Source organism: Pungitius pungitius, chromosome 14 (genome assembly GCF_949316345.1).
Source record: "Pungitius pungitius chromosome 14, fPunPun2.1, whole genome shotgun sequence".
Taxonomy (NCBI): Eukaryota; Metazoa; Chordata; class Actinopteri; order Perciformes; family Gasterosteidae; genus Pungitius; species Pungitius pungitius.
In genome coordinates this window covers 8,991,146-9,018,339 of record NC_084913.1, presented here as the reverse complement: position 1 = coordinate 9,018,339, position 27,194 = coordinate 8,991,146, and the positions used below count along the sequence as shown (strand labels likewise).

At 44.4% G+C, this 27,194-nt stretch overlaps 1 protein-coding gene across 6 annotated transcripts in view; it reads left to right on the top strand.

The window, feature by feature from the left end:
• Positions 1-27,194, top strand: part of qkia (QKI, KH domain containing, RNA binding a) — a 62,828-nt gene that overhangs the window by 27,577 nt on the left and 8,057 nt on the right. For 2 of the 6 annotated variants that reach the window (XM_037486568.2, XM_037486567.2), the window contains exons 3-6: positions 2,495-2,611; positions 8,968-9,111; positions 24,652-24,739; positions 26,659-27,096. In XM_037486568.2, the coding sequence (XP_037342465.1) occupies positions 2,495-2,611; positions 8,968-9,111; positions 24,652-24,739; positions 26,659-27,096 (787 nt within the window). The remainder of the gene's footprint in view (positions 1-2,494; positions 2,612-8,967; positions 9,112-24,651; positions 24,740-26,658; positions 27,097-27,194) is intronic. The other 4 variants (XM_037486571.2, XM_037486570.2, XM_037486569.2 and 1 more) reach the window with 3 other exon arrangements.

Here is a 27,194-nt window from a genome sequence, read left to right as displayed (position 1 = left end):
CTGCATGGCCCTGCATGCTTCTCATAACTCCCCCTCTTGACTCTCCATTGTCTCTACATTCCTGTGGCTCTAAATGGAGGTGACCTGTTCTAACGGCATGTCAACATCCTTGAGAATAATATCAAACCCTCAGCGCGCAGCAGGAAGACCGGGAGCAGAGAGGGCCAATCTGATACATTTACAACATTCAGCTTCATTCCATCACTGAGAACCATTTGGCATCACTTTCATTCTCGTTGTGCTGTGAATTGACACTTTTCATGAAGATGAGAGTGTTTCTTGGTCCGGTGCCAGATTGTGGTGAGATGCTCGAAGCACAGACGTAGTGCTTTTGATGTGATGCCCGTTTGCGTAGAGACTTTGCCTTAGTGGGGTTTGCAAGTGTAAGTTGTGGTAACTGCTCAACCAGACACTGCGCCTGCTCTCTGCCTTGCATCCCCTGTGTGTGTTTTTGTGAGGTTGTGCACATGCCTCTGTTATTAATACACATCCATGTGGCAATAAAACCTGATCCCAATCCTCCTGAAATTGCACTTTTATGTTTCTTGTGCTTCTGAGTTTGTATCTCTATGGTTGAAATGCACTTAAGTAAGTTGCTTTGGATTAAAGCGTCAGGTAAATGACATGTAATGTAATCCGCGGGCACGCCTGCCCTAATGAGTTCTCCCGAAGCGACCCTCTGATACAATTCAGTTCTACATCCGAGTGTGGAATGAGGAATCTGTGAGAGTCGTGGCAGTGGGCCCTCCTCACCGATAATGGCTCTCCAGTACTGGCAAAAAAACATGACACCTGTGACTGTGTTGTAGCAGTGTGTCACTAACCTTTTCCCTCTTTAAGCTATCTTAGCCTTCCGTCACCAGGGCCCCAGCTCATTGTCAAGTGCAAATGTTATCAGCATATCCATGTCCATCTATTGCCCTGTCGGAGAGCAACAAAGGGAGTGAAGGGCAGAGATTTTAAAACCCTGAGATGGTCTTTCTAGGTCATTTAAGCATATTTTACCAAGCGCCTTATATTTATTAGTCTGTTACTCTTGTCTATTTTACTTATTCTGTAATTCAGATAATGGAGGGTAAAGTGAATTTGGACTGATAAAAGATATTGTCGGCTGGTGGTAGCTGCCACATGTTACAGAAGACCACGTATAAAATTAAAAAAACTTTTGTGTGTGCCAAATGACCATTTTTTAAAATGTGTTTCTTGCGGAGTACACAAAATAACTGGACCCAGGACATTACGACTGTGTGGGTGGGTGGGTGGGTGGTACCACCGCACTGACCACAATGCACCCAGACTCAGGGTTCACCCGTGTCCACAACGGTTGCTGTGATGCAGACAGACGGCTCTCTCCTGTGCTCCTCAAGGCTGTGTGTGAATGCGTGTTTGTGCATGGTTGTCTGTGCGGGCACAAAAGCAGGCCACCGTGCATCGGTGGTGACTGACCTCAGAGGACAGGCGCCCCTAGTAGGCGCGCACACACACTCTCAAATAGCCCCTGCGTCAGTTTCCTTGATTCGAGTTAACCAACCAGACAGTTGTCTTGTAACCCACGCACAGAATGCTGTGTAGCTGCATGCTACAGGGCAGCTCCAGCATCTCTCCAGCCACAGGGTGTGTCTTTCCAGCATGAGACATACGATAGCAGGCAAGCCCGGTGACGGGGACGAGAAAAACAACGGCCCACGGTTCCTGACCATCTTCAAGTGTTTTACTTAGTTTAGGGGCAATACGACAACATCGTGTTAAATTTGTAACTCCCCCTGTAATCAAATGTGACTTCTCTGATGGTCTTTTGTGTTTTCTTTGTCGAGGCAGTGATGCGATGGTGTGAATATGCAGATGTGACTGTTTAAGAATTTAAAGCCTCTGTGTCACGGTTCATTTGATAGCAGTTGTCGTGAAGGAAAGCTATTTCAGTGTGCATTTTAGTAATTCCACTTCTTTTTTAAATGAGTAGGAATACCTCATTTTTAGCAGTCAAACAATTGTAGCCATAGCTGTGTACAGATCCTAATAACTGTGGGTGGTTGGTTGTTTACTTCATTATGTGTCACTCTGCTCCCCCGGCTCTCCTTCCATCCTTCTGTTCATACTTTGGCTAAAAAGTGTTTTGGATTATTTCAACGCATTTTCCCTTCATCCTGTTTAAAGCCAGTTTCAAGTGGAGTAAATACTTTTTCCTTTTGAAAGAAAGGGGGCCTCTATGAGAAAATTGTGTCGAACACACTACCTCCCCCCGGAACCCCATCAATCTTTCTACTCAATTTTCCACTTCCTTTCCCCCCCGAACTAATTCCCAGTATATATTTATTTTTGTTGTTTTTTGACAGTAAAGAACATTTGTATCCAGCCCTTGCTATTGATAGGTTCTTTAATTGCTTTATAAGTTCTTCTCCTTTTGTGCTCTGACTTCATATACTTAGGTACTTTTTAAAATCCTACTCCATGAGCTCCCTTAGACTCACTGGTGTGTTTCTCTCTGTGTTTGCAGTATAACTTTGTGGGGAGAATCCTTGGTCCACGTGGACTCACAGCCAAGCAGTTGGAGGCAGAGACGGGATGCAAAATCATGGTGCGAGGCAAGAGCTCCATGAGAGACAAGAAGAAGGTAAGCTCATCAGTTTGGCATAGTGCCCAGTGTCTTTAACGTGTGATGTTTTTATCTCTATCGATATTAATCTCGCTTGTTAGATTCCACTCATACAAGAAAGAAAGAGGCCGAAACAACACAAAAGCCTCCCACCTGTGCTGCAGAGACTTAAAACACACGCTCAGTTTATGACTGGTGGCTGCACGCTGACATCTGATATGGCTGTTTGCAGTTGAAAATACAGAAAGCAGTAAGTCAGGCAGCTTAAGCCACGGGCGGCCTCTATTTCTGGACCTTGCCGAGCTCTGGTTAGACACATTAACGTACCATACATATCCTTTGACCCAAGGCGAACTCGGGCAAACGCCTGTTATTTAATTTACATGTGCATAATAATTGCAGAAGTATTTAGGCCTTTAAACAGCCATATCCCAGCATTTTAGAAACCGGATTGGAGCTTGCAATACATGTTTTGTTGTCCCATATGGTCCCACTTTCTGGTTGACCTTGCAGTTGTATTTTATTTTAAGCTTCTAAACTTGGCTATTGCGATATTTTAGCGGCTATGTTGACTTCTGATGCACCATGTTGCTTACACCAATTTGCATGCACATTATTATGGGATTTCCAAAGTGCGCCCGATCAGAAGATGCACTTTGAAGTTACAGAAGACAATTTGAATGTTAAGAAAAAAGTGTTATTCCAAGCGTCGGAGTATGCATTGCCCATGGGTTTCAGTTGTGCTTTAACAGAGGCTTTTGTTTTGTTTTTCCTCATCCAATGACACATTTTAAAGACGTATTGTTTCAAAATCTTTCCCTTAGTTCCTTTGACTTGCCAGGAAGTGGTGCTATTTTGCAGTGCATTTCCATAAGTGAGAGAACTTTATTCCACCTCTCATATGGGAATCACCTTCTTTACACATGCTCGCATACATAGTCCGTAGTGAATACTAACAGAAACAGGATTTGTACACAGATTTACAGCTGAGTCATAATCTTTGAAGCTTCAGTTTGCTGCAGGGCCAGTGTTTTACTCACTTTTTTGACTCATCAGTTCGTCCTAAAATCTTTTTCTCTTATTTCCTTCGCAGTGTTTTTCGTTATCACAGAACAAAATTCTGAGGCTTCTGCTTTGGTTCTCTTTATATTTTAATCCATAAATAGTTCTATCGTGAATTTCTAAATGCTTAAGCATGTACAAATCCCAATGTTTTCCCTACCATTATAACCTGAAATTCCCCCCACCCTCTCAAAGTCTGGAAATAAAAATAAATCTGGCTCCGCACAGCAGTTCCGCAACTGACACGTGTGCAGATATGTCTTTGTATGCGCGCATGTGGCACTCGCACCAGCAGACTGACTGCTATCCCCCCACCCCACCTGGAGTTGTAAACCAAGGGGAAACACTGAATACTTCAGCACACAGTGGTTTGTCTAAGCTCATTTAATGAAGCTATGAATACCGTAATAACCTTTTTACCATTTTGAAACTTAATGACGTGTGCCAGTTTGCTTGGACAGGATATGTCAAAGGCCCTGCGCAATTACTACGCCAACAAAGGCCCAGTGCAGTTTACATTAAAGCAAAAATACCACCGAGCAGGGTCATGTATTTAAACGGTGTTTCAATGATGAGGTCAGGGAAAACCTCAATATATCAAATGTTTAATTTGACTGGATTTTAGTACGTCTATATAATTAAATTAATGTCAGCTTTCGACACAAGCCTTTTATTAAGTGTAATTAAAATATAATTTTCCTTCCTCACTACCTTTCTCTTCATTGCCGTAGGCTACTGCGGTGTTTTGTTTAGACATTTTCAGCAACAAGGGGGTAAGCTCAACTAAAGCTGATCGGGAAAATATAAAATAAGCATCCAATGATCCAATTTTTTAAAATCCTTTGTCTCCCATGTTAATAAAACATAATGTCTATAACGTTAGCTCCCTGTGCCCAAAAAGCTCCCGGCTGCAGTCTACCGTAGCCGTGTCGCAGCCCTCAGACAAAGCCTCTGACGTAGCCTCCAATCGCTGCAGCCTCCACTTCTGTGTTTCCCGCTTGATGCCCCGTGGCAGCAGAGGAAGCCGCGGGAGCAGCTTAGCCAGTGTGTTTATTCAGGATCCATTAGCGGCAGCGTTTTTATGCTCTCAATAATTCAGCTGGTTGCTCCCTCCTGGGCCGCACTGCCTGGCGGGGAGCCGGCTCACTGGAGCTCTGCGATGGGGAGAGAGACGAGCTGAGGGAGAGAGGCAGAGAAAATACAGAACAATGGCGAGAGAGGAAAAGACGATTAGGAGGAAATGATGAGAAAATGTCGGGATAAAAAATGTGGTACTTAACTCGTAATGCTTTTAGCGATCTTCTGTTTATATTGGAAGACAAATCGGTATCTATCGTTACTGTAGTTGCTTTAATCATTTGAGCAGGTCACCGTTTTGACAAAGGTGATCTAAATCTCTACCTTTTGCAGTCCCGGTTGTACAGTTATTGGAACTTGTTTCATTCGTTTTTTATAGGCCAACAATCGGTTTACTCTAATAATACTCTAGTGATGAAATGATCCTAATCCTAATATGTGCATATTTAGTTTAAACTATAGAGAGGGACTCCGGCTTAATGTCTGTCTTTTATCATCTGTGTCGATTAAAATGCCTGATGCTCCCGCGTGTAGACGAGACCTGGGAGACGAAGCCAGGAGGACAACCTGTCTACAGACGGCACTGTACACACGTTGTAACCAGACTAATAATAAGACGCCTGTCAGAGTGACTCCATAAGTGCAGGCACTCCCCTGTAATGTGTCTGGACGGAGACTCAGGGACACGCTTCCCCGGCACATTTGTTGAGACAGGATGTATCACACACCAGTTCCATGGAAAGTGCTTCTTTTAAGGCGATTATGACACCACTACACTCAATCGTCTTCCAGTTTATTGGCCCCGTTTTCCTTCTTTTTTTCCTCCGTTAAATCTGCTTAAGTCTTTCGGTTGCTGCCAACGGGATGATGCTTGCAAGTTATGTCCTTTTTTGATGATAACATTCTGAAGTTGAAGGGACTCCACCTGGAGCCTTATTCCAATCAAACTTTTATATAATATGGCAGTTTGATTCCCCTTGGTTTGAACAGTTACTGTCACACTAAATACAAAACAACATCAAATGCAATTAATGTGTTTTATATCGACCAATGCACTGATCGAAAACGGTACCCTGATTCTATTTGAACTACCACACGGTGTGAGCCGCCAACCGGCTGCAATTTGAGCAGTGCCCCATATCAAATTAAATTGCACTTGATTTGCTTTTTTGCTGATTGTCCTGGCACACATGAAACTGGTTTCACTGGCGGAACAAAATGGGCTTGGGGTTTGGAATCTTCAACACATTCCACCGGATGGACTTAAATGTGACATTGCCATTCAATATGCTGAACTTGATTGGCTCTGCTGCATGGCCACTGATATTGTTTAATGTTTAAGCTGACTTTTTTTTTTCTCCTAGATTCTGATTACTTGGCCCAGTGCAATCAGAAGCTAATTCCTTGTCTATTAACAGTTTTAACAAAACTGATAGTAATGGCAAAAGCGAAAAATGCGTCCCGGGTTGTTACTTTTGAAGACTTAGTTTGGTCTCTTGAAATTTGATAGAAGGCAATGGCTAAAAACACCTACATGGCCAATAGCAGCAGGTTTAGTGGCCACTAGAACGCTCCTTTTTTAAAACCCAGCAAGGGACTGACATCCATTCTTTTTAGTGCTATAATTTATAATAAAAAGAGATCAATCCCAAAGCAATTACTGGAGTAGACCAAAGTCCTCAAGCAATCAATAAGTCATGCTTTATTTCAATTACTGAATCTTTATGTATATAAGGGCAGTCTGTTTTGCTTCTGGTAGACTTTAATAACTCGCTCCTCTACAGCCACCCTCTCCTGTCTTTCCGTGCCCCAGCAGCTCTCCACTGCACCTGTTTGGCGAGCTGGCATTTAGCCTCAGTTACCATTGACCCCAAGTGGGAATGTCCTTCAGGATCAAAGGAGAAATCACTATTCTGAGCAGTCAAAACTGTTCCATGTTTTCAAGTATAATAATGCCAGGAGCGAATTGTTGCACCACATGACCTTCAGCTGCAACACAGAACAGAAAGCCTTGTTTCTGCAGCTTTTTACCGCGCTATTTGGCGTTAAGCAATGCAATGGATCTCTTCGAAGATGTGCTCGACCATTTTGTATTAAAACAAAACAATGTGAGTTGACACTAGTAAAATAACATGTGAAAAGCCACAACCTATAAAAGCAGGGAAGTGTCAGAAGTAAAATACCGCTTTCTGTATGTGTCTCCTTTTGGCTTGTGGTGACATCCATTCTGAGAGTTGAGTTACTGCCAGGTTTATTGGGCTTAAACTGAATTGTATGTGAAGGCCAGGAGGCAAACAGGTGTTTGGTCAGGCCAACCGCCTCTCTCTCTCTGATCCTATTCTTAGATTGTTGTTTCTGGAAGCAGCGAACGTGCTATTTATTCCTGCTACACATTTATGCACCCCCCTCCCCCAGTATGTGGTTCTAGCCGTGGCATTTGATGTGGGCCGGCATGAACACTCTTCAAAAGCCTTCCCAGCATTTCCTTTACTGCTCTTCTCGCCTCCCCACTCTGTTCTCCCCCTCCACCCTTCCTCCTCTGTCATGCTGTCACTCTCTGAGGGCACACAGTGACCTTGTTCACAGGCCGTCATGCTGGTGTGTGTGTGTGTGTGTGTGTGTGTGTGACATGTCTGTATCTTAAATGTACTTTCACACAGTGCCCAGCTTGTGGAAAGAAGCCCTTTGTGGCCGGTCTGTCTCATTCCCCTCTAGAAGATGCTGAGTCACCTTCTTATCCCCTAATAGGCCATAAGCAAACAGCCATAGTAATATAACGGCCTGGCTGCTGAAACTAGGCTCTCCCCCTCTGTGGAAAAGGGGAAACGCGGGTGGAATATTGAACTTGTGTGTGTTTATAGTAAAGAGTAGTGCCATGGCAACAGGTCTCTACGGAGTAGAAAGCCGAAGGGTGGCACTCAGCTCAAGGTGTGTGTGTGTTCCCATCTCACTCTGGTGCTGGATGAGTCTGTTGAAATCATGTCAGGTGGACCCCTCCCCCGCAGATCACCACAAATGCATCATTAATTAGACACACCGACTCACTACTACCGTCACCCATACAACCCACATCACTACAATGAGCAGTGATGTGGGTTGTATGGGCGACGGTAAACAACAGTGTTCATAAACAGTCTGAACAAACCTGCACTAACAGCAGGAGGGGAGAGCTGTGACCTCGCTTGACAATTCTCATTTTGAACTACATTATTGTTGCATTCATTTTGCCATTCATATTTTTTTCTGCCTTGTAAAATGTGTAAAATATTATCATGGTAACAGATTCTTTTTCGGAGAATCTGAGGTTGTGTCCGTTTCAGGTGACCTAGACCTCAACTCCTCCCTCCAGTCTGATGTGGGTGACTTTCAAACCGCTGACTCTCATGGTGACATGCGATACAACCTCTAAGGCTGTTAGAGCACTGCATTTATTGTCAGTGAGGCAACCTGAAAAGGAGTGAACGTTTTCAAAGAAAACATTTATTTAATCTAAATTTCTCCATATCCGGTTTCAATACTCCACAAAAGAATCTGGTTTTGAAAAGGCTTTACATGGATGCACCTGAAAGACGTGAAGACGTTGTGCACCATTTCACAACCCTCGGCCTTCCCAATTCAAATGTTGGATGGATTGAAAGGCTATCAAGCTGTGATGTCGTTATTGAATACAGCCCATTTTCCCTCTCCGGTACGGCTAGCACTACGACTTGGCTCCCTCTGAGTGCTTTGGCGCAGTCTTTTCAGGTGGGAAAGCGACTCCCCCCAGGGAGCTTTTGTCACCTGAACAGTATTGTCCACAGAAACACGAGTCTGAGACAGAGGCACGCGCTTGTGCCCCGTCGCACACAATCCTGCGGCACTTTGTATCATAATTGCATGCGTACTATTACTTTGTAAGGATTAAAAAAATCCCCATCCATCTCTCTGATCCATGCACCCATCCATCTTTTCACTGATATTAATTGCTGCAGAGCTGGCTGTCGCCTTTGTTGCTGTGAAGCCAGGGATCAATTAAGGAAAGGGTGTCCTTTCAAAGTTAAAGCTAAATAGCTGACTAGAGGCCCACTCCTGTCATTCTGCTTCTGTTAACCGGGCTCCAAACGTCCTCCGTGTATGCTCGCCTCTGCTTCCTCTGATATGTGGTGTTACGGCACTGGTGCTCCTACGCGCAGACACACACACTGTCACCTTTTTTCACAATCTCTCTCTGTCTCTCCCTGTCTATGACTGTCCAGGAGGAGCAGAACAGAGGGAAGCCAAACTGGGAACACTTAAACGAAGACCTTCATGTCCTGATCACGGTGGAAGACACACAGGGCAGAGCAGAGGTCAAGATGAGGAGAGCAGTGGAGGAGGTCAAGAAGCTCCTCGTACCTGCGGTGAGTACATACCAGCCCACACGCTCGTATAGATAAATCATGCCCAACGGTAGCTGCTTATGGCCTAGTTCGTTATCTAAAGGTTTCCATAAGTAGTCGCCTGGGTTTTCAAGGACATTAACACCAAGAACATAGTTAAGTTCAGATGTATTAGTGCTGAGAGAGGACTGTCTGTGCTCCATGGTCTCGTTACAAACAATAACACATTAGGGCTGCATATGCAACACCACCGCTATCCCACTTTCAGCATCCTGTTTACTTCCTAATATTGACCACGGGAGCAGGTTGGCCGTACCCCCAGTGGAGTGTGAAAGCATTGCTCTCAGTACACACCTACTGTGAATGCCACATTTAATTTCCGCCCTCCCCCTGCCTCAACTTCCTCATACACTGTGCCGCTGGGGATGGCTGCTTATAGTTCTATTGCCTACAATGTTGATTGGGGTGTCCAGGTGGACAGGGCAGCTGAAGGCCCAGATAAGCCGTCTGCTACTAATGCACAGGGCTTGGCGGTCTGCGGGGTTGGGCCGGCCAATGCCCAGCATGCAAGCTTAATCATGAGATGCAGTGTCACATGATCCTCAATGTTGTTAAGCTGTTCTCCTTAAGGCTTTTTATCCTGTAAATTCAAAATCCTGTGTACAAAAAAAGCAAGAAGCTTGTTTGCAATGGATGTAGCTGCAATACAATGCCTCAGCAAATAACTCTTCAGGAGGGAAATGATGACGCAAAAACTGGATAAGTGCCCTAAAAAAGGCCCTCCTTTTATTATGGACATATAGACAAAGCACTGAAGAGACCATGAAGCCCCAACATCAAAAGTGCAAAGTGCTAGTACATCTATATGCACATTATCTAGAGATAAATATGTTGAAATGAGAATACACTAACAGGTTTTCATCATTTGAGCTATATCCAGAGCCATGAGCTCTGCATCGTTTTGTTTAGCTCATCTAAACCGCTGTGGTTATGGTTGTAAAAGGTTGCGTCGTGCCGGGATCTCCCGACTGGTTTGATCATCGGTTCCTGTCGGTCATAGCGAGGCCTCAGCCCGGCCTAAAAATGTGGAAAGCTCTTTTTAGGTATCGCACGTATTAATTATTCAGGCTGCCTGTCATTTCTTCAGACACTTCTTTTGTTTCAGATCTCCACATCCTATTTGTACACACAGAGGATGTTGACACATATGCACACACACTCAAATATGTGCGTGCACACACAAATTAGACTATGAAGCCATTGCTGTAAGCCGCAGTGTGATGCAGAATGAGTCACATGTACACACACACACACAGACACACACACACGCACGCACGTGCGCAACAAAACGTCCTTTTAAGTCGATGACAGCTCTTGGCGAACACTCGTCAGAATGGAGTATTGCAAAAATGGTGTCCTAGCTTTTCCGCAAATCTCCTAATTTTGTGGACTGACAAGTTCTTCAAAGATGGTCTGCTGATTGAGTACCTGAACCATTTATTAGGTTAAGGAGGAGCTCTTCTTTTTTTATTTCTCAAACACAAGGAAGTAGCTTAAGCTCTTTTGAGAGACTAATTTTTCTCCATAAAGTTTAAATTTTCTCTTAATTCAAACAGGAGTTTCCTGTAGGGAATTAATGACCCACTGCAATCCACCACTTCAGGCTGTCTTTGTTTATTTTATTGCAGGAAAGATCCTTCCATTACTTAGACAATGTATGTCTGATGTGTGTCACAGATATTGGGAGCAATAACTGCAACGGTCTCTAGTTATCAAGTTTAACACCTTTTGCATTTTCAATATTTTCTTTCAAACCTATTTTTGTTCCTGCACTAATACCTCATTATTTCAGATAGATCAGCAAAATAAACCATGTTGCGGTTTGTGTTGTAGATCAGACCGTTCATCCTTCTAATCCATTACCTCAATGGCCTGGCAAAGACAAATGGATGTCAATAAAAGTGACAATGTCTGTATAGAATAAGTGTCCAGTAATCCCATCCGCGAATGCTGGTGCCGACCACCCGATCACCCGACCATGTAGCCCTAAGGGCACTATATTTTCTTCATGTTGCGTGCATGAACACACGAGTGGGTGGGCAGTAGAGCTGGCTGACCGTAATGCCCTTTATCACACTAAACAAGATGAGATAATGTTATAAAGAAGGGCATCTTCAAGTTTGGCACTGTAAAATTGCCTGAATTAAATAGCACAGTAAACGATATGTCAGGTTATGCTTTTTATTCCCTTTCAACAAATGGGAACTACTCGTCATTGAGGGCAAATCAGCTGCAGCAATTTAACAAGGAGGGAAAATAGAACGATTATAAATAAAAATCTAAATATATTATAAATTATATATATTTATATATATAAATAAAAAAAAATTGTCTATGAAGATTGTGGTAAATTGACATTAAATGTTTTATATTGTGTAGACAATCATTAACACGTGTTCTTAAAAAAAAGTTTTAACTAAATACTCCACTTATTACACCTACAAAATGTTCCAGAAATATATGTGACCCACTAAGTGGGGATTTTGATGTACACTCTGTCTAGAACTTGGTGCATTTATGTGGTAGGTTGAGAGAATATTGAGTATTGTGTAATGCCCCGTCAATTAGACGATTGCTCATTGCTGTTGAAGATTGATTGACAGTTGGAAGAGGTGCTGATGGGAAGCGTAAAGGTTCACAGGCGTTCCTCTTTGCCCTCTTTGCGCTCTTATGCTCCCTAGTCCTGTGAACTCTTCAACTCCCCATGAACTGAAAGCAGGGGAGCATCGGCAAGATGAGGGAGAGAAAGACAGAGAGAGGGAAGATGGGTAAGGGAGCTTGATTGAGCTACTCTTTCAAGTGTGGATTTACTCCACTGATCCAGCCCCCGTACATACACACACACTGAATAGCACACACACACACACGGATACACTTGCCCAGAAAAATACTTCTGCGCACTTGCTCAAATGCTCTGCTCATCCCTTGACTCAGGGGTTAAGGCCCTCAAACGGTGCCCCACTGCACTTTGGGTAACCTCTGTTCATATAAGTGCAGAGCTGTATGCATGAAGCCCGACTCAGAGGGCTCGAGAGAAAGCTAGATTGACCTGCGGTTGGGGATCATCCTGTGATCTATGACAGCTAGAAAAACTGAGTTAAATGAAATCTTGACTAAAGATGTAAAACTGGTGTCATTGTGTAGGTGATGAGCAGCAATATGAAACCTCAGTCTGACTGCCTACTTAGATCTATCAAAAATCCTCTCTCGCTGCCGCTAAGGTATTGACAGGTGTGACGATGGATGACAGAGTGCCTGTTTTTCACACACATCTGGCCAGTTTGGGTGCCTTTCTAATTGTGTCGATTTGAGTATAGATACATTCAAGCGTGTGCGTGTGTGATTGACAGGTGTTCTCACTGGACATGGTTATGGATATGATGTACTCTCACTAGTCCCTTCAGGTCACTGTTCTCTATGATGGAATCACCGATAAATGACAGGCAGACATGCATCCTTTTCTATTTGATCATAACTTTGTGTTTTCATTTTGTTTAAGTGTCACGCAGATATAGTTGGATGCAGTGTTTCTTTTGGTAATTGATAATACACTGTATTGAATTGTCAGTGGGCATTGGCTATGACCTTTGTCATTTTCAGATAAAATGTTGCTGATGAGGCATATTATTCTGGTGCATTGCCAAATATGTAAAATTCCAAGCTAAATCCTAAATATGAATGTAAACCCATTACCATGTAAACAAGATCCAAGAGATCACATCTTTATACTTTGTGGTGATGGGTCTGCTATGAACATGATTCTTACTCTTATGTCTTTTGTGGATATTTTTAATTCATCTGAAGGGGCTGCTGTTTAACCATGCAATCTTAAAAGGAGGTTCCTATAGAGACAATCACGTTCTAGCGAGAACTGAAGTCACGTCATGCTCTTTGAGTTATGTGAGGTTGCGTGATAAAGGAGGCCCCAGACTATGGCGTCTAGATTGCTCAACGTTTGATTCAGTGCCGTGACTGCAGGCACTCGCTGAGAGGTATCTACAATACATTAATCACTGCGTGCACACACACATGCCCAAACACACACACACAGGGATGCCAGAAAGGTTAGATTTGAAAGGAGAATAGCACACAGAGGAATAAAGTGCTGGTTAGAGCGGGGGCACTGCGGCCCCTGAGAGCCACGTCTTGCTGAATGAAACTGTCATTGCTGAGAACAAAGTGAGCATGGGAGCAGACCAGCGGCCTCGAGCGGCCTTGTGCTGTTTGCAACATGTTGAGAGCCTGCTCGTGCAATCTTGCGCTAGCTGAATGCTCCTTGTTGTTCTCCAGTCCTTATATTACCAGCAAGTTTTTGGTAATTTCACTTGTGCACATTATGATAGTTGTGAGATGGTTTCATTGTTCCATTTTTTCTTTTCATTTTTGTAAATGCCTCGGCACTGGATAGCAGAGCCCTCCATTCTTTTCCACATTTGGCTCACCAGACACTTTTTGGTGCAGGTCAACACAAAGTTTCTCTTTTGGGCCAACCTGTACACCAGTCCCCTTTTGTTCCAATTCCTGTCTCCTGCTCCCCTGAGCCTTCTGTGTCTCCTCATTTCATGTTCTTTTTTCCCTCTCCCTTTCATTTTACGGCAAACCACCTTCTTGGGAAAATATGCAGGAGAGGGTGTTTTTGTAAAAGCGAGACAGATGGACCTAATGGACGCCAAGTTTGGCGATCTACGGGGTGTTGCGTCTGTACTCGCCAGTAGGCATCCGGCTTGGCAGAGTGTTACGACGGTCCAACCATCAGGACCACTCAGACAGGAGCAGGATGCAAGATTCAAACAGTGGAAGGCCGCTCCAGGCAGCGGTGTGCCGACTTTGCAATCAATAAACAAGTCATTTTGGTTTTCTTTGCTTTTTAGCTCACTCTGTCCTCCCCTCGCTCTGTCTGCAGTGTATGACAAATGAGTACAAAAAACACCATCTGGCTGCATCCATTCTCATGTGTCACTCCAATTAATGATGTTTATTCTCTGATAGGCCTTCCTAACATTACCATTCTCCTCCTATTTACTCAGATTTACACGCCCCTGTCCGCCACGTCCTCTCTCATGCATACCATCCAGCCAACCCCAAAACAGAAGCTCATCATTTTTTATTGAGCCTCATCGATGGCTGCACATTGCGTTTCCAGAGGCAATGGTCTAAAACAGGTGTTTGCGAGATTGGGTTTCTTTAGTTCCAGGAAGGAAAAATAAGTTGAGGCGCAATGAGACCAGCAAGTGAGTTTCTATTGTCCTGGGAAATCTCCCCACGGTGCCGTATTGTTTATTGCCTGTAACCAAGCTGCAAGGCCTGCAGTACAGCTGCGGAGTTCAGGCTGTGACAGAGACACACACAGAACCTGATGTGGTCTTTGCTGTGTGTCTTATTTGTTCTTATCCCATGCAATGTGCATATGTACACATGCAAGTACGATGAATGACAACCATAGCATAGTATGGCACTATGCCGCCCATTTAAAGTAGGCTTTGAGGCCTCTCTGGTAGGCAGTTGATAGGTGTTTTTACTTCAACCTTGGAGCCTTTCGGTCCCTGTAGGCTGTTATTACCTCATCAGGCTAATAAAGGAGTTGGGTCGGATCATATTAACCTCCTGGTCTCCACCTCCCAGGACGCCACAGTTACAACAGAATGGACTGCGTTGTTCTCTGCTTGCTCTCTAGATACGCGCGCACACGCACACACACACACACACACACACACACACACACACACACACACGTATGAGAGAATGGTGAGATCATCCCACCTGCACGTAGACACTGAATCTCCCGCATGAATGTTAATCATCTTTTTAATTGGCTTCCTTGACTTTGTGACCTCTACTTGAGACCGGCTTTGCCGGCTCCTCCTTCAATGCCATTTTCTGCTGTTTTCTTACACTGTCGTGTGTCTGTGTAGTAGTTAAGCTTTGATTCACTCTGACGGCGTAGAGTGGGGAGCTGGCGCGAAGCTGCTGTGACCTTTGACTCCCTGGCATCCTGTTGTCCTCCTCTTTCATCATTTTCCATCTTCAAATCCTTAGTCTTTGTACCCATTTATCGAGCCTCTCTGTCCTTATGTGCCCTGCTACCACATTTGAGGCAGATCCTTCAGACATCTGTGGTGGCCAGGAGAGCAGAGGAGCGCAAACACAAGAACCCTTTTGCGTATTAATCGTCTCTTATTAATGATCTAAAGTGGCAGTCATAAGTGCATAATTGGAATTGACCACTCAACAGTTTTACCAGAGGAAACAGATGCAGCACTTCATCGATGATGATTTCTAATGCAAGCCATTAAATTGGTCGGTGTCGGAGAAAGCCATATATATACCGCAGGAAAGTTTCTTTTCCGCCATATCCAACCCTTCTGTAAATTAAAGGCAAGGGCAGATGTGCATATTGTGTATTTCACTTATTTTATTTCTGTATCAGGCCAAGTAGAGGTTTGCAATCATTTTTGTCCCTTTCCTTTTCTTCTGAGTTTTTCTTGCCTTCCCCACTTTGTGTCCCCCAAGTGCGTGTCCTTTCTCATTATTTGTGTTTGTTGCTGTTATTTCTTTCTGGATGATTGACGGGGACAAGCTGTTCACCAATCTCTTCCGTTACTGGAGTCCAGTTAACATCACAGGTTACAAACCAGAGACAGATGTCCTCTGTTTCAAGATTGCACCAGATTTGAATGACTCCTAAAACGCTTACATTCCTCCAGTCAAAGCTTTTCATTGCTGTGCTACATACAGTAACCACTGTGCTTCTTTCCATGTGTGCCAAGTCCCCTTTTGGCTCATACTCAACAGGAAGGACATCGTCGTGTCTTGGCCCAAGAGTTCCTCCCCTGCCGTTCCTCCCTTCAACATCTCCATCTGTGCTTACCTCCTCATCTCCAGCTCTATGGCTCCCCTAAGGGGCAGACAGGTGGTTCGAACCCCTTGCAGGGAGCAACCTGCTCAATCATGCTGCTTTTCCTAGTCTTCCTCCTCCAGTTTCCTTTCCTGACCCAACAACATGAAATCTGGGGCAGACTTCAGACACTCGTCCCATCGTCCTCCTATATGTTGATTTAAATACGATTTAAAGTGTTGCAACAAAGAAGTTTATTTTAACGATTTTAACATCACAGGAGCAATTGTGATTATTTAGATGGAGTTTCTTGTGTATGTGTATCTCCCTAGAGGCGCACCTCTAGTATGCTCATTAGTTGTGAGATTTGCGTCCCAGAACTGTGTGCTTACACACAGTGACGGAACAATGACAACAAGGACAGAGGCACGGTGTGACTTTGAAATCCACTCTGCACGCTGTTCCTCTCATCATTAGGAGTCTGCTCACTGAGCCAGCCACAAGAAATGGTGAAAAGTCTGAAGCAGGGTGCTAATGTGCTGAATTTCACCTTTCATCACTTTTATATCTGTAATTCACCAACTTACTGGTGTGAAAGCGGGCATATGCACAGCTTTATATACTCTTTACGTGTCTGCATGGTGCACATGCTGCAGACATGCCAAAAATACAGCTGTTTAGCAAGTTCAGCCGCTGGAAATATCTGCACATATGGAACCAATGAATCATAGACGGATGTATTCTGGATACTTCTAACAACGGATCATCGGACGGATCATCCAACAATGATCACTCAAACTAACAAACACGTTGAGCTAATTCACCAAGCCTAGCTCTCGTGCTGTAATGAAGCAGACTGGGGCCAAGTCACTTCCTGTTGGTGGTTGATCTGTGTCCCACGATCTGAACATTTTTCATCCATTTACTATCTTGCACCAAACCTCAGCTTCATTTGCTATTTCTCTTGTACACTGTCTCTTGGGTTCTTTGTTCCCTTATTCCTCCTTGAAACATCATCCTCTTTCTAATGCATCTCTTTCATTTCTTCCCTCTAAGGGGAACTAGCCCTGGTTCTTGTCTCGTTCATTTAGATTTTTAAGTCAAGCAAATCCCCAGTGAAGGTGTGTTCTAAGTACACAGGCCCTCTGCACCACTTACAAAATTGCCCTGGCCACTTGTACAGTCCGTTTTTAATTTCAGTTCACACACACACACACACACACACACACACACACACACACACACACACACACATGCATTTTGGTCCCTAAACCACCCAGGTCCCTGAAATCATTGTAAAATAACCTCCTTCCCTAATCCACCTGGTTGTGGCTGCTCCAGTTTTTCTTTTCTTCCCCAGGTGTCCTATACAGTGTGTAAGAAGAGGAGGCGGGTAACAAGGCATGCTGAGAAGCCCGGGCAGTTTTAATCTGGCCCGGTCCCCCAGTAGCATGGAGTGGGACCCCGCTGGCCCCTGGCCAATCTCTCTGCCTCTCTTTGAAGGTCTCCTTAATCCCCTTAGAGAGTGGCGAGAAAATGTGTATGTTTCTGTGCTAGTGTTTTCATGTGTGTATGTGCGGCTCGATTGTGTGAGCGCTGCATCTCCAAAGGTCCTTCGCCAACTGAGACTTGCGCACATTGTCTTTCCGGGGCTCCGAGCCTTTGTCTCACACACTCCGCTTTATACATTGTCCACCCACTGTAGTTTCTGAACTTCCCCAGGGGTGCCGCTATAGGGCCAGGCTTCATCCGCAAAGTGAAAACACACGCGCACAGAGTGCTTTCATCTCCGTCTCTCCAGTGACTTTGTGTCCCACTGTTTGGGCAGGGAAATAGGATTGTGTAGAGCTCAGCGTTTAGAGAGCCCAAAGGCCGCACGTCGAATTCAGCCCCTGCAGTGTGTGATGCCTTGCTTTGCCAGCTGTTGCCGAAGTCATTTCAAACTCTCATGCTCTCGGTCCCACCACTCAACGCTGGGTCTTTGTTTGCCTCCTCCTTGGTGAATCGAGTGGAGAGGTGGAGTTTTTTTTGGGGGGGAGGTGGGAGAAAGAGACGTGACTAAAGTAGTTTCATCAAAAGAATCCTAATGAAAGTTGTCTTTTTGATGACATGAAGTATTGATGTCCATGGGTTGACTGCAGATGTCCATAGATCATTCCAAGGTTTGAATCCACATCTTGCAGGAGGTACTTGGATCCCTGTTGTAGGAGTCAGGATCTCTGAACGATGCAAATCCCCCAACAGTATTTAAAGCTCCCAAATCATCCCTGGCCAAATCCCTTCAAGATTTTCCCTGCTCGATTGGATGGCATTAAAGGATCGCAGTGACAGAACAATGCACCGTCTGGCAGCCCGGTGGAATGAGGTACAACGGAGGAGAGAGGAGAAAAAGCGGAGGGAGAAAAATAATAGAGGCGGATGAATAATGTGGACTTTGTGATTACAAATTTGGAATCTGGATGGGAAGGACACAGGAAGGAGAAGGGCTGTTATTAGTCTGAAGGGAACACATGACGGGGGAAATGGGCAGCTGTTTATTGGGCTGTACAACATGAAGGGACTGAATGATCCCTCCTGCTCATCTGATTTTCAAATCCGGTGCAGGCCGACGAGCTTTGATGGTCTCACTAAATCCTGTTGTTAAATCTGTAATGTATTTTTCTAGTTTTATTTATATGAAGATTAATCCGCTCTTAATGCAATTCTGTTGCATGCAATACCAGTCCATTTTTTGAGGATAAACAAAATCACTCAGATTCTGCACAGCTTTTCCCCTTGTGCTACCAGAAATGCATTTGATGGGAGATGAAAAAGTTTTTTTTTTTTCTTCTTTCCTTCCGAGAGAGAACATGGAGCTGGTAGAAAACCAGATTTTTTTTGGTCCTTTTTCTTCTCTGTTCTCCTGTCAATGGCACTGATTCCAAGTCTCTCAGTTGATATTGATTGATTTCCACAGGGACCCAAGGCTGCCTCCTTCATCCCTGTCATCATGACACAAGGTTGTTATAGGGTACCTAGATCCCTGAGCCAGTGCCCATGCTTTGCATGTAATAGCGCTGTGGTACCAACCTAGGCTCTACCAATTAAATGACAATTCCCCGCAACATTTAAGTACCACCGACGCATACACACGACCGAGGCCATTGCACTTATGAGCTTTGTTTTGATGCAGCATGTTAAGTACTAACAGAAGAGTTGGTTCCTGACTTTCTAATGTGCCACTTTCAACTGTACCTCAGCACGCTGTGTGATTGACAGTAATGGGGCGGAGCAGCCATGATGAGTTTGTAATAATCTGACTGGAGTCAGGTTCACTTCTATGCTAATGAGCTAGTGTGTTGGTGGTTTAGCATGACTAATGACGTACATCGACAACAGAGCTGTCTGGAAGTGAGGAAGGGAGGAAAGGAGAAATAAAGCGGCTTTGCCGGGATGTTGTGAAGGTAAAAGACAGTCAGAGAGGAGAGTTGCAGGAGATTGCGTTGTTAGTCTTTGGGGAAGAGGAAAATACAGTTGAGGCCTGATTCCCTTGGCAGATATGTTCACAAAAGCCGAAGAGCAAGGCGGAGGAAAGAAAATTGCCTTTGAAAGTGCAGCAGTGAATTTGAGAGAGGACATGCAGCACTTACTCCAATACTTTCTTTCAAAGTGTTTTTTATGAAAAGGAAAAGTTATGTTTGTGGTGTTTATTCTCCTGCTGTTGATTGATACATGTTTGTGTTGTAAATAAGTAGTTTTTTCTTCCCTTTGATGCTTGGTTTTTCATGAAAAAGATGTATCTGTAGCATATATATATATATATATATATTAGTGTTTCCTGCGCATATACAGACCCATGCGTGCATACAAGGACACGTAAGCACATACAGAGAGCGCGTGTCTGCCCACAAAGACGACAACCCCTCCCCCACTCTCGCACAGTCCAAAAACATGTGTGTGTTCCCCTTTTTCTAAAGTGGTTGTTTGAATGTCTTGTAGTTGAACGTTTGCGTGATCCGTTCTCACCCCAATCTGACTTTCAAGTTAGCTTCAGCCGGCTTGAATTGATTTCTATTTCTCGTGTCTCATTTATGCAGTGTGGCAAACTGGTAAGCTTGCTACGACTCCTCGTGCCATCCTCTTCTCTAACCCCTTACTTCTGGAGAGTGGAATTGTTGATAAGTCGTCTTGGCAGCATGGCGAGAGTAATCATTTTCCTCCAGATGTTGGGGTTTAGGAAGGAACCAAAAAGGAGGCGAGGGGGGGAGGGGTACCGGAGAAAAACCAGCTGCTGCCACTATCAGTTCCACCCATGTACATGAAGTTGTCTCCTCCCTCCACGAGGCTCCCAATTTCACCTCCTCCGCCGTGCGCCATTTTTTCTTCTTCTCGTTCTCAGTTGTACATATTCTGCCTCTCCGTCTCCCAGGAGGCAGCAGGGGCAGACTAAGGTAATTGGAGTAGTTTAGATGGAGCCGGAGCCTTTCACCTGCTAGGGCCTAAAAGGGGGGCGGTGTGTTTGTGTGCGTGTGCACATTTGCACATACACTTATCTGATGACTGGCAGTGAGGCCAAGGAAGGAAAGCACGCCGTAGCTAGTGTCAGCCCTCTCGGGTGCAGACAAATTGTTTTTTTCTGCCTGCTCAGTCTTTTCTTGTCTTATATTCACCCACTATCACTCTCTTCTTCTTGCATAATCTCTCCACCGACTCAAAGATGCATTCACACTTCCTCTTGGACTTAGTCGGCAGCCCCTCCTTTTCTCCTCCTAGTACTATTTTGTTCCACCGCTCATTCTATCCGTCTCCCCGCTCATCGTTTCATCTCGCTGAGCTGCGCAGACAGGGCCTCTTGCCAGAGAACGAGAAGGAAAAATACTACTCCCCTCAGTCGCAGCCATACCATTTTACCCGGGCTTATCCAGACGCCTGTTGTGTTTATCTGTGGGTGAGATGGATAGGAAAGGGCCCGGCGTCTCGGGTGTTGCTGAGAATGAGGGTGCCGCCCCTTTAGACTCAGACATACGCCCAGCCGCTGCTTCTTGTTGTCTACGAGCACACGGCGCTCTCTATAACGATCAGCTTTAGCAACAGTTTGTCGTCAGCTGCTCACCACGAGCTTTGATCAGCAGAGAGGCGGCTTGACAGTGATTTAGCATGCGTCTAGTGACCTCATCGCAGAGTTGTCGCTTAGCGGCGGAGGGACACGGCTCACCTATTGCAGCTCACCGCACTGCCGTCTCCCTTTTCCTCCCTCCCTACTCCTCTCCCCATCTCCCCCTCTTCTCTCCGACTTGCTCCTCCCTGATAGCTTTTACCGCTCTGCTGATTTCACAAATAGGACTCATTGATTGAATCTGATTCCTGTGGATAGACCAGCTTTATTGAGTGGCTTTTCCACTGATGGACAGGAGCGTGTCGGTATGTGCGCTTGATGCACACATGCATGTGTGCGTGTTTGGGATGATAAAGGAAAACTTCCTTTCCTCATCCCTTGTCATTACATAATTCAGCAGCGAGTTCTCTCCTGGGAATTCCAGCAGATCATCACTGACACACACACACACACGCGCACAGAGCTACATCTGAGTGAATGTTTTAGTATGGGTGCTGCATGCTGACCAAGAAGTCAGTTAATTGTGGCAGCACCTTGAAGTGTTAACTGCTCTCCATGGCGCTGTTCATCAAACATTCATCTAATTGTTGGTTCTGCGGCAGGAAGCAGGCCCAGTCCGCCCAGGGCGCCGCGACTTGAGTCGGTCCAACCCCACTCCGGCTGTGTCACCTGCCTTATATCTCGGTTCGTCCTGCTGTAACAACTCCTGTATGCAGCCATCTTGAGTGTGCCGCCTTCTTTGTTGTGTAGCTCAAACCCGAGCACCAACGCTGCCAACACGTCTCAAAGTTTGTCAGAGAACAAAAAATAGAGACATGTGGGGGAGTGTTACTCTGAATTTAGTTGGCTTGTTTTACGTGGGACACAATTCGCCTGGGTTTCGCGGCAGGCTTTAGTTGAAAAACTGTTTTGAGATGGCGCTACATTATCCGCACTCCGGTGGGGATTCACACGCTTCACACACACGGCAGCACACGCCTCATCCTGGCAGCCGCACCTGTGCTCTTCCCCTTCCGTTTTCCACCGATGCAGAGTCCGATGGATGATGACACCCACTCTTGCCCGGCACCCATTTAACCCACGCAGGTCTGCAGATCCATCATCATCAGAACACACACAAACAGCCACAGCACTCGGCATGCAAATGTCTTGAGCTGCAGCCTGCTGCAGATCCATTCCACTCATTCATACACCTCTAACAACCGACAATATTTTGTCTGCATCTTAACAGATTACTCTCGTCAAAAAGTACATGTGGCCATTAAGTCATAATGTGAGGTTCTGCATTTTGCAACCACACCGCAGGGATACACTGTTCCTCGAGGGCTTCCAGTAGTTGTGTTGTTGGTGGTAGGAAAGAGGCCTCTGTGCTATGGAAGGCTAGCCATCAAAGAGTAATTTCGGCAGACTGGATGGTGTTTGTACAGCTCTCCATACAGCGACAATAACGGAGCAAAAGCAAATGTTTGATTTATTGTTGCAACAACCGTGTTAAGCTTTGATAGCACATCATCGAGCTGCCTCCATCATCTGGTGAAGTTATGGTCTTATTTTGTCCTGTCTTATCTCTTTCCTTGCCTCATTGCTCACGCTGGAGTAAAAAACAACAGTTTTTGTTTTGTAAAGCAGGGTACAGCCCTTTTCACCATACAAAGGTGTAGAGGTCAAGATCAGATTTAATTTGGTATGTAAATAAGAACTCTGAGTAGAGAAAATAATTAAGAGAAAAATAAATGTGATTTACATGAGATCCATCATCCATTTAGCGTTGACTTTTGGCTCCCCACTGATGCGGGTTGACCTGCCAATAACGGGCCAGGTTAGTCCTTTATGTTCAATTAGCCTGGTCCGGTTATCATAGCTGACACCGCATGTCAAGTGGGCTCTTTTCACCTCCAAGTTGTTAACAGGGAAACTAAATGGCTTTTGTTGACTGACAGCTTACTTGGTTGTGTGTGTGTGTGTGATTGTGAAGTTTCTGTTCAATTTTCATAACAAACTGGTTAATTTTGGACAACTGATCCTGGGAGTTTAATTTCATACAAAGTACAGTGAGTACATGACTATATTGTTTTCAACAGAATAAATTGACACTTAGAATGCTTAGTATGCTTTAGAAACAAATTACAATCCTTTTTATTTACCTGTATTTGAATTGTAAAAATGTTCTTGGCTGGAAAGCTACGTCTCTGTGGCATCACCAACCATTGAATACAATAAATATTTGAATCTTGTCAATGTTAACACTGATCAGACTGTCTGTTTTTGCAGAGAGAAGTAGTGCAGCTTGGTAGTGCAGCTTTGAGTTCCTTTATTAAAAGAAAAGGGGAAGAGCGCAGGGGAGGTAGAAGGAGAGAAAGCAGTGGAGAATTTCTGTGCTTCATTAATTGGCAGCTCCGTGGTACACTAAACATGGTGCGCACAAGCACGACATACACACGCACGCACGCACATACACACACACGGCTCAATGTGAGCTGCGACTTCTCTGAAGTCACTGCTGTATATTTAGTCGAGGGAGACCAGGCGTTGCCACTTTTTCTCTTGCTTACTCTCGCTCCTTCTCTTCCACTCTCTGTGGCCGCGTTGAAAAGGAGTCTCATGGGAGGGCTTAACTCTGAGCCCTCATTCCCCTTTATTCTTCTTTTTACTTCCTTATCGTCTGAATAGAGCTGCATACCGTTGTTAAAACTCGGTCCAGGAGACGCACTCTGTGAAGAGAGAGAACAGAAACGGGGGATGTTCAATCGGTGCCCTCCTTCTTTTATTACTAACAGGCTTGTGGGCATTGCTCTGCGCGCATGACGCAGAGAATACATGAGCCACCATTCGTTGTAATAGTGCCTTTGTAATGCCACTGTATGCGTTGACATAATAAATCATCCAAATTAGACCTTTTTAGCCGCTGAAATCAATATTTCACTTAAGGGGAAACTTGAGGTCAGCAATGCTTCACATGTCTATATCCACACCTTCCAGGTTGTAGAGTAATTTACATGATCCCCTGATGTACAACCTGCAAAATCCCAGCGGCGTTTGTGTTGTCATGGTTATTGAGTGTCCAGGAGCTTCAGTGGAAATGGAGTTTGGGGGGGCTGTGCATCGAGGAATGGATGGGTGTGATATGAGGGAAGAGGGGGGGGGGGGGGGGGGGGTTCTGCTGCTATCTTAATTGCTTTCCGTGAATAATTTTAGACCCGTAATTTGGCAATAATGACAGTGGCTGTGGCTTTTGTATTTATTTATCCAAACATTAATTGACAGCACTGACATTAGCCAGGGTGGTTATTGCGCATTTGATTGCACACAAGGGAGCAAAGAAAATTACAGTAATTATCATTCAGATATGGATTTTGAATATTCATTCCCACACTTAATGTTTCTGTCAGTATTTTGGTAACGAGGCACTATGCCATGACAACAGCGTTTTAGCTGATCTCCATCTCTGTTTCCCTAAACCCGGTCAAACCAGCGCTTACAGAGAACAGACGCCATGTGTTTAGCTCCTCAACTTGGAATTAGTGTGTGGTGGGTTATTGTGGACTGACATTAACGTTCCGGTTTTTCACAGGCCGAGGGAGAAGACAATTTGAAGAAGATGCAGCTGATGGAGCTGGCAATTCTGAATGGGACATACAGAGACAACAACATCAAAACACGTAAGTGAACTTCTATAGACACGCGCACGCATTCAGGATATGTACAACTTTACACAATCCATCTGTTTTGCACCAACTAATCTTTTAACATCATTGACCATACTTAATTATATTTGATATGTTCTGTATTCCTCATTAACTAATACTGTTTACCTTCATTTAAATGGATGTATACACACATCGTATTATCAATGACCACGAGCAGACATCTTTCTCTCTCAAGCTCTCCAAACAATCCATGTTTACCTACCAGACCATCAGTAGGACATTTTTCCATTCTGTTCTACTCCGTATTTCTTTCCTCCAATCCTGCCCTCCTCCCCTCTCCATCCTGCAATCCAAATGCCATCACTCTGTATAACTTGCACTTGGCAAACTCTTTCAGCAGATTGCTGTATTCCACCTGCTTAGCGCTGCATGTTGGTCGCTAGCTCACATGTCACCCGTTCTCTGCATTTTCAATAGGGATCCTAATTTGGAAAATAATGAAGGGATTCATTATTTGGTTTTTTATTTATTAATTAAAAAAATAGCTTGTTTCCTTTATTTTTGATTTAATGCTCAAGTAAAAAAAGAAATTGTTTGTACGTGCTCACAACAAATTTGTGTCCTGCACTTGATAAACTCTATCAGCAAATTAACTTGGGTGATGACAGTACACAATCTAATTGTATGGATAAACATCAATACAATAAATAAGCCTATTTCCACAGTCTAATTCCCTATATCCATGGTAACATTGTATTGTTATTATTAGACTTGTGATGGAACCTTTTTCCACAAATTTATAGCAATGTTCAAATTAATACATTAAAGTGCAACCCGCAAAGCAAGTTAGACACATTTGTTACCAAAATAACATTCAGCCTGCTGCTCTTTTTTCAATTTGACATTGGTGTAAAATTTAAATATTATTTTGAATGAAAAACTTTTTGATTTAAAATTGAATAAGAAAATAACAAATTATACGGCTACATTATACACAAATTAATCACCAAATATCCTTTCTAAATGCATAATAATTATGATTTGCACAAATTATGTTGAGCACAAATATCTTATTAATCAAATATTTAATATTCAAAATATGATCTCCTATAGCAAGGCCAGAGACTAGGTTCTTGGGTATACATGGACTCAGATTTCTGAAGTAAAACTACACATGCCTAACGTCACTGTTTTCATTTTCCGTGTTTAACATTTAACTCCCAAAATGTTAGCCACGAGGAACCGCCTCACCGTTTATCTCTCGTCACACCGGAGCTTGATTTGATTGTCTTGCCTTTTGGAGAGCTTGTGTTGGACAGCTTACGGCATGGGCTTATGCAGAACAACCAGGGGAAAAGAATTTCTGTGTGTGTGTGTGTGTGTTCACCTGTACGTCAACCAACTTAAATGAACTGCTGACTATGAGTGGGGGATCAATCTTTTGAGTTAGGAGAAACTTAAACACCTTATAAGACTTCAGCCTTTCCCTACATATAGTCACCAGCTTTGTTTATGTTGGCATGTGCATTGTTTACCTCACCTGTGCCATTACCAGTAGATGAATGTTTAGCTGCCGTGGTGATTTGTATGTTTTGAATGCATTGGGATGACCGCAGCATTTCGTGCTTCTCGTGTTTTGGTGTGAGGGGCATTGTTTGTATTTTGTTTGGCTATGTTGACTTTTCCTTTGCAAACAGATTGTGGCTCTTGTGGTTCACCACCATGATCATTGCATGGACTAATTTTTCCTTTTGCCCCCTTCCTCTCCCTTCTCCACCTGCCACTTCCCGTTACCCTTTTTCTTTTTCCTCCTTTTTGTATTTTCACCTTTCACTGTTCATCTGTGATTATGATCAACCACACTACACTTTTATCTCTTGTCCTTCTTTCTTTCTTTCTACTCCTGTCCTTCGCTCTCTTGCTTATGGCAGCCACCCTTGCATTCTCTCTTGCAGCGGCGGCAGCGGCCGCTCAAGGCCAACGTCTCATTGCAGCCCCCAATGGTCAAGTGTTGCCTCCCCAGGCACTCCGGCCTCCAACACCAGGTGGGGGCCCCATCATGAACCTCATCCGGTCCCCTCAGATGGCCGCCATGTTGCCCAATGGTACCCCCACCCTGGTGCCTCCCTCACCGGATGGCGGTCTTATCTACACCACCCAATACGATTACCCATACGCCCTGGCACCCACCTCCCTGCTGGAGTATCCCATTGAGCACAGTGGGGTTCTAGGTAAGAGAGCCTGGGGGAGCATGGGTCCAGGTACAATGGCCAGCTTTAGCCAGCTTGGACAGGAGGGCAGCTTGTTTTACCCCGGAGCTGGGGTGCTGGACGCTGCTGCCATGAGCCACAATCAGGACTTGTTGAAAGGTAAATATGTCGTGTCCACCTGAAGATCAAAAAACAAACTGACTGCGTTGATGTGCTGGTGAAGCTCTTGGTAGTGGGATGACCAGCTATGTGGCTTG